This window comes from Rhinatrema bivittatum, chromosome 2, assembly GCF_901001135.1.
Source record: "Rhinatrema bivittatum chromosome 2, aRhiBiv1.1, whole genome shotgun sequence".
Taxonomy (NCBI): domain Eukaryota; kingdom Metazoa; phylum Chordata; class Amphibia; order Gymnophiona; family Rhinatrematidae; genus Rhinatrema; species Rhinatrema bivittatum.
The window spans coordinates 682,877,963-682,892,333 of NC_042616.1; the positions used below are offsets into that span (position 1 = coordinate 682,877,963).

Sequence of the window (14,371 nt, forward strand, 5' to 3'; positions counted from 1 at the left end):
CTCGACTTAACATCGAAACACGGAAGATGCTGGACCTGAAGGCTGAAGTCCTGGGGATCCTGAAGATTTTTGAAACTCCGGCTGAGCCTACCGCCTTGCCATTCCACACAGTTCTAGTCTGGTGAAGAAGGCGGTCTTTTCCAGTCAAGCGACCTTGCGGAAAACGGACCTGAAGTTTAGAATACAACAGTCACCGAACAACAGCATGGTCCAACTCCTGCCCGCCTCAGTGGTGGTCAAATTGGCCATGAAACAAGCCAAGAAGTCCCACCTCCATTTGAATACCCCTCCGGGCTGTGACTGCAAATATTTAGACTACTTTGGCAAGAGATCTTTCCAAACAGGTATGCTGAATGCGAAGATACAACAGCATCAGTTCTACATCACGCAGTACCTGTACAAGTGCCTGCAATCTTGAAGCCTCACTTTACCTCTACTTTTCCAGATACGGCTCCACCGCAGAAATTTCACAACCTGAAAGAGGGGTTGAGACATCTTTTGAAAATCATATATGAGGCCTTCGAGACGTCCACCCGGACTTCAGCGAGGGCCACAACGGCCAGAAGAATGGCGTTGTTGCAAGCTAGCGCCATTCGGAAGGATGTCCACGAAAAACTGACTGACTTCCCGTCTCTCACAGACAACCTATTTGGAGATAAGTTGCGGGAAATTGTTGCTCAATTAAAGGAGCAAAATATAGTGGTTTTGCCGCTAGCGTCTCCTACTGATCAGCAGCCTTTGAACAGGAAGTACTACCCAAGCTTCAGGAAGGCTTACTACCAGCGACGGCCTTACAGGCCATACCCAGCCTATCATCCACCGGTTTTTCCGCAGACCCAGCTTTCCATCTTAATCAAACCAACACATTACCAACATTCTTCCCGAAGCCTCAAGAATGACAGTGAGCGGTGGTTCCACACACTGGACCGAAAAGAGCCTTAGCGTACTATAAGAGTAGAATGCATTCTGAAAACAAAGCTTCTCAGCTGTTTGTTTCCTTCAAACCAAATGCCCCAAGACTCCCAGTTTCCAAGAGAACTCTGTCAAATTGGATTTCACGGAGCATTCACTTCTGCTACAATAAGATCAGCAAACCTGGCTAGTTCACTGAAGGCGCACCAAGTGAGGGTGATGTCAGCTTCGGTGGCTCATCTTTGCAAGATTTCTTTACTGGACATCTGTAAAGCTGTCACGTAGTCATCACTACATACTTTCACATGAGAAAGCCACATTGGATGCAGCACTGGACAGGGTGATACTCCATTCAGTGACCACTTTGAAGAGACTGTTTGTAAAAAAAAAAACAAAATAGGTTGGGTGCATAGTGAAATGGTCAAACGGCAGAACTGCATCACATACCCTCCAAGAGTCTTCAGACTGCACTCTCAACCTTCAGCTGGGGACTCCCAGATAGCATGTCTAATTCAGCATGCTTATCTGCAGGGAAAAAAGCAAGTTTGCTTACCGTAAATGGTGTTTTCTATAGATAGCAGGATGAATTAGCCATGCTGACCTGCCCACCTCCTCAGACAATCTCCAGATTCATGCTTCGCAGAGACGCTTTGATATAGACTGAGGATAAAGATGGAACCGCGCGGGAAAGGACGTGCAACTGCACACAGAGCAAAGCTCTATCATCTTTGAGAAGCTCCACCTTGGTCATCCCCGGAGGGATGTCCCAGACAGCATGGCTAATTCATCCTGCTATCTAAGGAAAACACTGATTACGGTAAGCAAACTTCCTTTTTCTTTTGCATTTGGAAATTGAAGCTATGATTATGTCTGAATGAGAATCTCCTGAGGCTGGCTATAGGTGCCTAAAAATTTTCAATAGGCTGTATCCTATGCTGCCAGAGGTACTGGTGATACTCTCCCATAAGAAGAACATAAGAACATGAGGTATGGCATGTTCTTATGTTCTTCTTATGCTCTTTAAAATATTTTCTTTCTAGATAGCGAGTCCTAAACTCAAAACCCATCCAGTAGCTGGAGGCAAAGAACACTGATTAAATATGTTCCAAATATGACAAATACATGTGATGACATCACATTAAAAAAAAAAGAACTCTGCCTCCATGTGCTGATGACTAGTGGAGCAGAAGGTAGAGGAACAAAACTTATAACTGCAAAATACTGATCAAATAGGACTCAATATATTAATATATCCATTGAATTAATCAACCATTGAAGAAAGTTCTCCAAATGAACAAATAACAGGATGTATTTCCTAGACAAAAGAAATTAAGACATTTTCTTTCTTATGAAATTAGGCCCACTGCATGCATTCATTAATAATTGTTTTGTTTATACAAAAGGATATAGAAATGTTGTCTCAAGTTCAAGTAGATAGACTTGTTTCTGGAGATTCTTAATGTACTCTGTTTCAATGGTAGTCAGAGGATCTCCATTGCTAAAAAGAACATAGAACACAAGTCAAAGAAATATATGGAAATACATTTTTAAGATATCTACTTTCCACTGAACATACTGGCAAATTTCAGACTGGTGGTACACAATAGCTAGGGCTTCTGATTTTTGGTTAAAACCACAAAAGAACATCCCCGATGAGTAAATTCGGTTTTTTGGTTTTAACTGAAAAAACTCCTAAAATAAGCCTACCTTGAGGTGCTCTGATGACATCATCTGGCTGCTGTGAGCAGCAGCCAAATGATGTTATTGGAGCGGGCTGGTGGGGAATCCAAGTCCTGCCAACACAAGAAGAGGAGCACAGGATAAGCAGGTCAGCAGAGAACTGAAGCCCTGCAAGCTCAAGGACGAGTCAAAGCAGCAGGTCAGCAGGGAGCCCAAGCATTGCTGGCAGAAAACATGCTTAAGGACTAACTAATTTCCTATCTTGTGAATCCCGTAGAGTTGTGAACTCAAGTGTGGTAATACTGTGTATGTATCTACCAATGAGTATTTATTGTATTTATTTATTTATTTATTTCATTAACAGGTTTTCTATACCGACATTAGTAGGCACACCATGTCGGTTTACATTAAAACTCTAGTTTGGAAACACACAAAGAACAGGGAGCGGGGGAGATGGGACAACTAGTGGAAAATTGTGCAACAGAGGTTGTTACAGATTAGGTAGGCTATAAAGGGAGCCTGAAAATCAAACTAGATAGTTAACAACTTAGTAGGATAACTGGTAACAGATAGGTAACAAAAATATAACTGAAATAGATAACTGTTAACTGAAGAATAATTGGATAATGTAGTGGTTAAATGGCCTGGATCCATTGTGATCTTAAAGTCCATTGAGTAACTCTCATGGCGAGTCGTGCCATAGGAGTGACATGAACTGTGGAGGCCATGTGGCCTAGTAAAGTGAGAAACTGATGAGCTGTCGTTTGTTCCTGTAAGTAAATGGATCTTGCTAGTAGAGTAAGTGTCTTTGCCCGATCTACGGGTAGAATGGCCTTTGCTAGATTGGTGTTCAATTCTGCTCCTATGAATTGAAGCAAGTGAGTTGGAGTGAGATGGGATTTTTGATAATTGATAAGAAAACCCATGGAGTGAAGTAGGGTAATTGTTCGAGTCAGAGAAGTGAGAGCTCCTTGCTGAGATTGACTTCTGATGAGCCAGTCATCCAGATAAAGGAAAACATGGACATTTTCCTTGTGCAAGTATCCTGCTATTACTGTCAGACATTTTGTGAATAATCTGGGGGCAGAGGCTAGGCCGAATGGCAGAACTCTGTACGTTGATGGCCCACCATGAAGCGCAGATACTTGTGATGAGGAGGGAATATTGGAATGTGAGCGTAAGCGTCTTGAAGATCCAGAGAACAAAGCCAGTCTCCTGTTTGAAGAAGTGGAAACATGGTGCCTAGAGAAACCATCCTGAACTTTTCTTTCTTCAGAAATTTGTTGAGGTTTCTGAGGTCTAGGATGGGACGTAGGCCTCCAGTTTTCTTTGGCATGAGGAAATACCGGGAGTAGAATCCTCTGCCCTGCTGAGTCCGGGGAACTGGCTGTACAGCCCTGGCTCTCAGAAGGATGGATAATTCTACTTGTAATTGAATTAGTTGAGAATTTTGTTGTGGGAAGAAACGTGGTGGAGATTCTGGAGGAATTGAGAGGAAATTTAGTTTGTAACCTCAAGACACTATGGAGAGTACCCATTGGTCTGATGTTATGTTTAGTCAATGTGTGTGAAAATAGGATACTCTTCTTCCCACTGGCAGATCTGGTCGAGGATTTAGGGGATAGACTTGTTCTCTGGGCTGTGTTTCAAAAGCCCGCTGCTGGGCCTGTCTGTGCAGGGGGTTGCGGATGGGTAGGCCTAGGCTGTCTGGCCTGGGACCGTTGTTGTGGTCTAGTTTACCTACCCCTAGAAGTTTGGGGGTAGTAACTTCTTGGCCTATAGTAAGAACGTCTGGTTTCTCTTCGAGGTAGGCGACGAGAAGATTGTGTATAGGGATCTTGTGGTATTTGAGACAGTTGACATAAAGTCTCTGTGTGGTCTTTAAGCTGTTGTACTGCTTCTTGGACCTTTTCCCCAAACAAACTATCGCTAACACATGGTAGGTCCACAAGTTTTTCTTGGACCTCAGGCCTGAGGTCCGAGGCCTTAAGCCATGCCCATCTACGGGCGGTGATTCCAGCTGCTGCTGCTCTGGAAGCTGTCTCAAAGTTGTCATAGACCGCCCTCACCTCATGCTTTCCGGCTTCTAGGCCTTTGTTGACTATGGCCTGTGCTGGTTCCTGGAATTGCGTAGGCAAAGAAGTAATAAATTCCTCCATTTGCTTCCATAGGTTCCTCTGATATTGTGTGATATACAATTGGTAAGCAGAGATTTTTGTGTTCAAGATGGCACTTTGATACACTTTTCTGCCTAATGAATCGAGAAACCTATGGTCTTTACCAGGTGGAGTTGATGAGTGTGGGCGCACACGTTTTGACTTTTTCTGTGCAGACTCTACTACCACAGACTGGTATGGTAACTGTTGTTTCTGATATCCTGGAGCTGTCTGCACTAAATAGGTTGTGTCCACACGCTTATTTACTGCTGGGACAGAAGATGGATGCTCCCAGATGCCACGTTGAAGATCCAAGAGAACCTCATGGATTGGAATAGCCAACACTTGTTTAGGTGGGCCTACAAGCTGTAGAACTTCTAGAGTTTGTTGTCTGGTATCTTCTTCTGCTGTTAGTTTGAAGGGAATGGAGTCAGCCATGTCCTGTATGAATGTGGAGAAAGATAAATCTTCTGGAGGTGATTTTTTTTCTCTGGTCTGGAGGTGAAGGTTCAGACATGAATCCCTCAGAAGACAGTACAGACTGCTGGTCATCCCACGAGTTGTCTGGATCATCCCTATAAGGAGAACTTGGAGGAGATCTGGGAGGGTAGTGAAGGCCTGAAGGGCCTGGTTGTGGATCATCGGAGGAAAACAAATTTGAAGAGTCCTGAGGCTTTGTTGTTGGCAGGTTATCAATGACATTTTGATATCTTTGTAAAAGACGTCGATAGAATGCGAGATCCTGTACTTCAGGAGGCTCAGATGATGGTTGCCTCGATGATGCAGTGGTTGTCATCGATGTAATCGTCAGTGGAAATGTTCTGGAAGACTTCGACATCATTGGAATTGAGATCGGCATCGAAGAGCCCGATGGTATCTGGGCGAAGATAGACGTCGATGACGTGATGAGTCTCGGTGTCGTAGTGATCAAGTCCATCGTTGTCCTCAGTACCAACAAGGGTACTGGCATCGGTGGGCCCACCGGCATCAGTAATACAACCGGCATCGATGCTGGTGGCATCGGCATTGGCGGAATCGCTGGAGGTGCTTGATCCTTTAAAGCCTGAATGACCGCTTGTTTGATGAGATCAGACAATTCCGACTGTACAACTGATGGAACCAGAGCAGTTGTAAGCGGTGGCGGAGGCTGCGATGATGGATCCTGTGCAGAAGTCTGCAGAGGATCTGGCATCGATGGAGGCAAAGGCCCAGGAGTTGAGGGGACCACTATTTCCTGGGTCCATGGCCACTTTGCCGTCGATTCCTCCTGGGACGTCGATGCCGATGCTTTATCTTAAGTTGGTCGGTTGACTTCGTCGATGCTGTGGACGATGGCGAGGACGGACAATCACCGGATCCGTCCGGGCGAGGTTTTTTAAGTAAGGCTCGTTTAGTCACTCCAGCTGGAGACGACTTCGATGATTTTGAAGGGGAAGGAATCAGTGGCAGTTGGAAAAAATGTTCTATTTTTTCCTGCCTAGCCTTTCGCCGTCATCTCAGCGCATTTAGGACAAGTATTCACATCGTGCTTTTCACCGAGACAGAGAACACATTCAAGATGTGGGTCGGTGATAGTCATGGTTCTGTTACATATAGGGCATTTTTTAAAGCCCGTAGCCATTTTGCTATCGACGGCCGTCGAAAGAGAATGGGAATTCGTGAGAAAAAATTTCCAAAGATGGGAAATAGAGACCGAGGTACTCACCAGCCGGTGAAAGGGAACCCCGAGAGACCTCTATGAGAGAGAATATTCGAAAAAACTATGACGTTTTAGTCAGAGAAGGTTGTGAAGAACTCGCAACGGCTCCTGTCCCGCGATGCCCATAGCAGCGCGGAAAAGCGAAGAGTGAAGAGAGACACCTGTGGCAGAGAATATCATGGCATGCTGGGCATGGCTCAGTGGCCTCACAGGGCCAGTCAAAAGTTTCTAGAAACTTTGACAGAAAGATTTCCCGCGCTAGGGCTCCGTCAGTGACATCACCCATATGTGAGGACTAGCATCCTGCTTGTCCTGGGATTAAATATTTTTTACTCAACGCATAGTTAAGTTCTGGAATTCATTGCTAGATAATGTGGTGAAAGCAGTTAGTGTAGCTGTATTTAAAAAAGGTTTGAACAAGTTCCTGGAGAAAAGATCCATAAACCATTATTAAGGCGGAGTTGCAGAAATTCACTGTTTATCCCTGGGATAAGCAGCATGGAATCTATCTACCCTTTGGGATCCTGCCAGGTACTTGGACCTGGACTGACCACTGTTGGAAACAGGATACTGGGCTTGATGGACCTTTGGTATGACCCAGTATGACAAATCTTATGTTCTTATGAGTTCTAATCCCCATGAGAACACGACAGGGTACTCATGGCCAACACAAGAATAACTCTTCTCCTGGCATCACACACAGACATGCTTCTGCATCAAGGAGGAACTGACACCATATCAATGCACTGCTGTTGATAGTTGCCCTCCTGGATCCCTTGATGTTGAAGCCTCCAACATTAATGCCCATTGGATGGGCTAAGTCTCCTGAAGCTTCCAAGAGCTCTTGCTGGGCACAACTTTCTCTTTTGGTGATCGCCTCACAAAGGAAGCAGCCCAAGGTGTCATAGTCCATTCCCAGGCAAAGCCCCCATCTATCACAAGGCAAAAAGATCTAGCCCGGCCATGTAGGGAGCAATTATCTACAGGCCCTCTGAGGCAAAAACAAGACTCGAAGGCTGGGAAAAACACAATCAGAATGTCTTGGAGCATCGGATCCAATGCACCATGTGACCGACTGAAAATAAGAAAGAAAGAAACAGACAAAAACAAAAACTTAACTACTGGACTAGGGGATTAAAAACTCCCCCCTGGACCCTGTGAAAAAACAGCTCCAAAATTTTCACTGCAACAACTGTGGGAGTGAGAAATGAACTGCAACCTGCAAGCTCCATGGAAAAGATAAAACAGAGGGGCACTACATGGTCTGCCCTTGCCCAGTGGGGCATTCTCAAAGCTTCAAGAAAAGATGAAGCCAAAGTTCTCTGCTGAGCTCTATGTCATGAAGTCACCTATTCGAAAGGACTGTCATCCTGCTTGTCCTTGAAGAACTCCGGTTACAAGTAAAACTCTCCCAAATGCTTCCTTCTCCTGCATCCTGGCTGCTTCTCCCAGCCCCTTCTGCCCTACTTTACAGCCCTAGTTGTTGCTACTGCTCCTCTTGATTCCAGTGGTTGCTACTCCACTTTCTGACCTGAGCAGCCACTATTGATCCTCCCAGTCCTTGGCAGCATTACTACATTTAGATCCAGCCCCTCCTCCTTGTTGGTATGCACTGAATTTCAGACACCATGTTTGTGTATTATGGTGGTGGGATGATGGGGAGAGAGATGGGGTAGATGTTATAAAAATGAGAAAAACCTCCAAGTAGTTATACTTGAACTTTCATGTGTAACTACTTGCAGATTTTCCTCATTGGTTCCAATTAACCTGAAAGCCCAAAAGAGACTGGAGGAAATTAATGAACCCAAATTTTTTTTTAAAAGGATTAATGAGGGTTTGTCACGCTATTGTGTATTATGAGTCTTCCTGTGTTCATATAGTTGTTTTGACAACTTTGGAAAGTATTTCTGCACAGCTACATGTTTTCTTTGGGGTAGATTTTAAAAGAAGCGCGATCAGCCTACTTTTGCTTGCGCATCAGACTCAAGCAAAAGTACGCTGGATTTTAGTAGATACGCGCGGAGCCGCGCGTATCCACTAAAATCCTGGATCGGCGCGCACAAGGCTATCGATTTTGTATAGCCTGCGCGCGCCGAGCCGCGCTGCCTCCCCCCGTTCCCTCCAAGGCCGCTCCGAAATCGGAGCGGCCTCGGAGGGAACTTTCCTTTGCCCTCCCCTCACCTTACCCTCCCTTCCCCTACCTAACCCACCCACCCGGCCCTGTCTACACCCCCCCCTTACCTTTGTCGGGGGATTTACGCCTCCCGGAGGGAGACGTAAATCCCCGCGCGCCAGCGGGCCTGCTGCGCGCCGGGCCGCGACCTGGGGGCGGGTACGGAGGGCGCGGCCACGCCCCCGGGCCGTAGCCACGCCCCGTACCCGCCCCCAAAACGCTGCCGACACGCCCCCGAAACGCCGCGACGACCGGGCCCGCCCCCCGACACGCCCCCCTCCGAGAACCCCGGGACTTACGCGAGTCCCGGGGCTCTGCGCGCGCCGGGAGGCCTATGTAAAATAGGCTTCCCGGCGCGCAGGGCCCTGCTCGCGTAAATCCGCCCGGTTTTGGGCGGATTTACGCGAGCAGGGCTCTGAAAATCCGCCCCTTTATGGATAGTATTCTGTGTATTTTGATTAAATACTAACAAAAATACAATTTAAAAAATATATTGATTTTCTGTTATGTGATGCAGTCAGACATTATTAAAAATTTCATTACTCGGCTCTCCACTATTCAAGGCAAGTTACATAAAACAAACAATTTAAAATCACAATAGCCACAAACATGATCAGACCAAGAGCAGCTCCGTAGAAGCAATTTTTATTATACTAATGCCCAAATACTTGTTTGAAAAAAATAAGCCCATAATTGTTTCTTAAATGTTTTATGACACAGAATGGAATTTAATTGTGCTGGTAACATGTCCCATAAAATAGGGCCCACCACCAAAAAGGTTCTCTCCTGAACCTCGATCAGATGAACCAATTTTGAAGATAAAACATCCAATAGTTGCAAACTGCTTTAATGGAGTGTGCACGAAGGTCAGTATATTTTCAGGGCAGAACTAATACCCAAAGTGATCTGATTGTGCTTGATTTTGGTTGAACATTTAATAAAAAAGATTATTGAGATTAAAAAAAATTATTTGAAACAGAAAGCAAATATAAACTTATTTTAAAAAACTGTTACATTTATGCACTACTCACCTAAAACTGAGTCCCAGTTTATTTGTTTTAGGAATTTTTGAATTAACGGATTTCTTTAGGATTTCTAAAATTAAAATGAAATAATAGTTAAAAATGCAATCCCTAATCTGCTGCACATTCAAATCAGAATAACATATTTATAAAATAAAATGGTTTGTGTTTCATTAAATGTATATTTAAAATGATTTACCTATTTTATGAAACAAAACATTTCTATTTACCATAAAACAATAAATAAACCATAACTGTTTCTGAGGGCAATAAAAAACAGCATATAATTAAAGCAGAGGTAGGCAATTTAGTCCTGATGAGCTGCAAACAAGTCTGATCGCTGACTGAGCATAGTTTACACTTCCAATGCTTCCTGTCTGTCAGAAGCAGTGTTGAAGCCACTGGAAGCAGATGTGTTAAGATCCCAATCCAGGCAGAAATTTTTTTTCCTATCTGGGGGTGGGATGGAGGACCGAGGGCAGGGGGATGTGCTGGACCCATGCAGACTGGAAGGAAGGTCTGGGGGGAAAAGCAAGTTTGCTTACCATAAATGGCGTTTTCCATAGATAGCAGGATGATTTAGCCATGCTTACTGGGTTATATCATCTGACCACAAGGGGCAGAGCTATTTCTCCAAGATCGCAGAACTTGGCTCTCCTGAGCAAACATGGATGTTCACATGCGTTCCTGCAATTCTCCTCAGTTGATGATAAAGCAAAGCATATGTGCTAGTGTAAAAAGGCTGTCCAGGGAAGACGATGGGGTCGCATTGCTAAATCATCCTGCTATCTATGGAAACACCATTTACAGTAAGCAAACATGTTTTTTTCCGTTGATAAGTAGGATGGATTAGCCATGCTTTCCAAAGCATAGGATTGCTGTGAAGTTGTCTTCAACATGTGTTTCTTGCATCCCCCTCTTTTTTCTTTTTTTTTTGCAACCTGTACTCCTTGTGGACAGCTGTTAACTGTTTGCCATGTGATTTAAGACTGCTGCCCCCAGTGAACTCTCAGAAGCTGATAGCTGGTCCAGACCATAGTGGGATGTGAAAGTATGAATTGACCACCATGTTGCTGCTTTATAAATGTCCTGAATTGGAACTCTATGTGTAATGGAAGAGGCAGTGTCTCACACTTGATGAGCATATATTGGTCTGAATACATTGAGTTATCCAATTAGTCAGCATTCTGTTTGCTACTGTTGATCCTGGGGAATTTGCATTGTAAGAGATAAACCCTCTTCACCTACGTCAAAGACCTAACCAGCCCAATACAGAGCGATGCAACGCCTGAACCCAGCAACATCTCCAGTGAAAAACTAGCACAATTCTTCAAGGACAAAGTCGACAACATCATTGCCAAGATCCCACAAACCCACACCGACTCAATGAACATCCTCCCTCACATCCACACATGGTCTCAATTCACCCCCGTCGCAACTACAGAAATTGATCCCATCATCAAAAAAACCAACCCCGCACCCCAACCCCTAGTCTCTATCCCTGTCAAAACCCTAAAACTAATCAGAGAGATCATCATCAAGCCAATAACCTACATCATCAACCTATCACTCGAACAAGGAATCTTCCCAGACAAACTGAAGAATGCCATCATCAAACCAATCATCAAAAACCCCCAACTCGACAAAACCGACCCAGCAAACTACAGGCCAGTCTCCAACCTACCTTTCTTAGCAAAAATCATCGAAAAAACAGTCAACAACCAACTCACAGATCACCTTAACACTAACAATGTTCTCCACCCAACACAACACGGTTTCAGAAAATTCCTCAGCACCGAAACTCTTCTCCTCTCTCTCACCGATACCATCCTCAGAGGACGCGACAAAGGCCAATCATTCCTCCTGATACTCCTTGATGTATCAGCCGCCTTTGACACCATCAACCACAGAACCCTCCTCACCAGACTGAAAGAAATTGGCCTACAAGACACTACAATCAAATGGTTCAAATCCTACCTCTCAAACAGATCTTACATCGTAAAGACAAAAACTTCTGAATCCACCCAAGTACCCCTCACACACGGCGTTCCTCAAGGATCATCTCTATCTTCAACCCTCTTCAACATCTACCTACTCCCCCTCTGCAAATACCTTTCAGACGCAAACCTCACCTACTTCGTTTATGCAGACGACATCCAGATTTTACTCCCCATAAGCAAGTCCATTGAACACACCATGGAAAGATGGAGCAAACTCAACTCAAAATTATCACACCTGCTATCACAACTATCGCTATGCCTCAACCAAACCAAAACAGAAATCCTTCACATCCACGATGACCGTCCCTCATCTCCCCTCAACATCACCACCCCAAACTACGCAGGAAACCCAAACAACCCAGGGGCCCCAAACATCCCAGGAATCTCACTCACGCCAGCCACAAGAAACCTAGGCGTAACCATAGACAACCAACTCAACCTCAAACGCCACATCTCTAATACAATCAAGGATGGATTCTTCAGGCTACAAACACTAAAAAAAACTCAAACCCCTGCTCCAACCACATGATTTCCGACCAGTCCTCCAATCAATTATTTTCTCAAAACTCGACTACTGCAACTCCCTCCTCCTTGGCCTCCCTGAAATCCACCTCAAACCCCTACAAGTTCTACAAAACGCCGCCGCCAGAATCATCACTAACAGCAGAAAATCCTCACATATCACACACACTCTCAAAGAACTCCACTGGCTCCCCATCAAACAAAGAATCCAATATAAGACCCTCACCCTCATACACAAAAAACTAAACAACAACGAAATGAACTGGTTAAACACCTCAATACACCCATACCCCACACAAAGAAATCTCAGGTCCTCCAACACTGGACTTCTCTCTGTCCCCAATTGTAAAGCTGCTCACCTCAGTGCAACCCGCAAATGAGCCATATCTATAGCAGGTCCCTCCCTATGGAATTCCCTCCCCCCCCAGCTCAGAAATGAACCCTCATCGCAAATCTTCAAAAAACATCTCAAAACATGGCTGTTCACAAAAGCCTTTCCACCAGACACCTAACCCACCCACACACACCATACTCTTCTGAATACACCACGCCCCCCCACTGACCCACCCACACACCCCTGCTTCCCCTGACCCGCCACGCCACTGCCCACCCTCCACCAACCCTTATATACAATTTGTTAAATTACCTTACCCCCTCCTCTCCTACATTATTTAACCCCTCCTGTCACTTGAATCATGTCTGAATGCCTACCATGTTATTGGGAACATTGTTACCATGTTACAATGGTACCAGGTTATACTGTAATATAGTTAAAACTTACCAATGTAATGTCAATCTTATACTGTAATATAGTTAAAACAGTTACTGTTACCATGTTATAATGTAATTTAATCACAGTTTCAGTATTAATCTACCATGTTATAATGTAAAACAGGGCAGCCCCGCCCTATCTCTAAGTTTCCTGTAAACCGATGTGATATTTCGATCGAACGTCGGTATATAAAAATAAATAAATAAATAAATAAATAAACAGCTGAGATGTGCATCTGATATTTTGAGTTTTTCTTTTGTAACAGGCTAAAGCTCATTTGCAGTCCAAAGTATGTAGTGATTTTTCTCTTTCGTTACTGTATTTTGGAAAAAATTGAGATAATGAGGTAAGTTGATTTATATGAAACACAGACATTATCTTCAGCAGGAATTTTGGATGGGTCCGAAGAACAAACTTATCATGGTGAAACTATAAATATGGGGAATAGTGAACCAGTGCTTGAAGTTCACGCACTCTCCTGGTTGATGTTACTGCTACAAGGAATAGAATTTTCCAAGTGAAATATTTCAAAGATACGGTGTCCAGTGGTACAAATGGGGGAAAAATAAGTTTTTCTAAGAAAACATTAATGTCCCAAGTTATGGGAGGCTTATGAATAGGAAGTCGAAGTCAAATGAGACCCTTCATAAAACAAGATACGAGAGGGTGAGTGGAAATGGAAGGTCCATCTTTTGCAGCATGGTATGCTGCAATAGCACTAAGAGTCTCTTCCGAAGGGTTGGGCTCCACCTTAACCAGGGTGAACCAGACTGCTGGCGCTAACCTTTAGAAAGGAGATAGAGCAGCTTTTAAACTAGAACAAAGGGGAAAGCCGACAGTCACTCAGCAGTGCATGGTTCGGAGAGAGGTATCTTCAAAGGACACTAATGATGCATTAGAATTAGGGCATCCCGACAGTGAGGTTCCAATAATAAGAAAAGTAGTCGAAGTGCCTGTAACTAAAAACTCACCTAAGCTAAAAAATTCTAACTTATCCCTATCAATTAAAAAACAGAATGAAATAAAAACAAAAAACAAACTTTGAAATGTTTGTATGCTAATGCCAGAAGTCTAAGAAGTAAGATGGGAGAATTAGAATGTATAGCAGTGAATGATGACATAGACTTAATTGGCATCTCAGAGACATGGTGGAAGGAGGACAACCAATGGGACAGTGCTATACCGGGGTACAAATTATATCGCAATGACAGAGAGGAGCACCCGGGAGGCGGTGTGGCGCATTATGTCCGGGATGGCATAGAGTCCAACAGGATAAACATCCTGCACGAGACTAAATGCACAATTGAATCTTTATGGGTAGAAATCCCTTGTGTGTTGGGGAAGACTATAGTGATAGGAGTATACTACCGTCCACCTGGTCAAGATGGTGAGACTGACAGTGAAATGCTAAGAGAAATTAGGGAAGCTAACCAAA

The 14,371-nt window shown here is 44.2% G+C and overlaps 1 protein-coding gene across 2 annotated transcripts in view; it reads right to left on the minus strand.

Annotated features, from left to right (window-relative positions):
- The window catches only part of LOC115085471 (uncharacterized protein MG328 homolog), a 401,953-nt gene that overhangs the window by 337,837 nt on the left and 49,745 nt on the right, over positions 1 to 14,371 (minus strand). For both annotated transcript variants that reach the window (XM_029591537.1, XM_029591536.1), the window contains exons 2-3: positions 9,652 to 9,715; positions 2,321 to 2,410 (exon numbers count right to left, since the gene is read on the minus strand). In XM_029591537.1, coding sequence (XP_029447397.1) covers positions 2,321 to 2,410; positions 9,652 to 9,715 — 154 coding nt within the window. The remainder of the gene's footprint in view (positions 1 to 2,320; positions 2,411 to 9,651; positions 9,716 to 14,371) is intronic.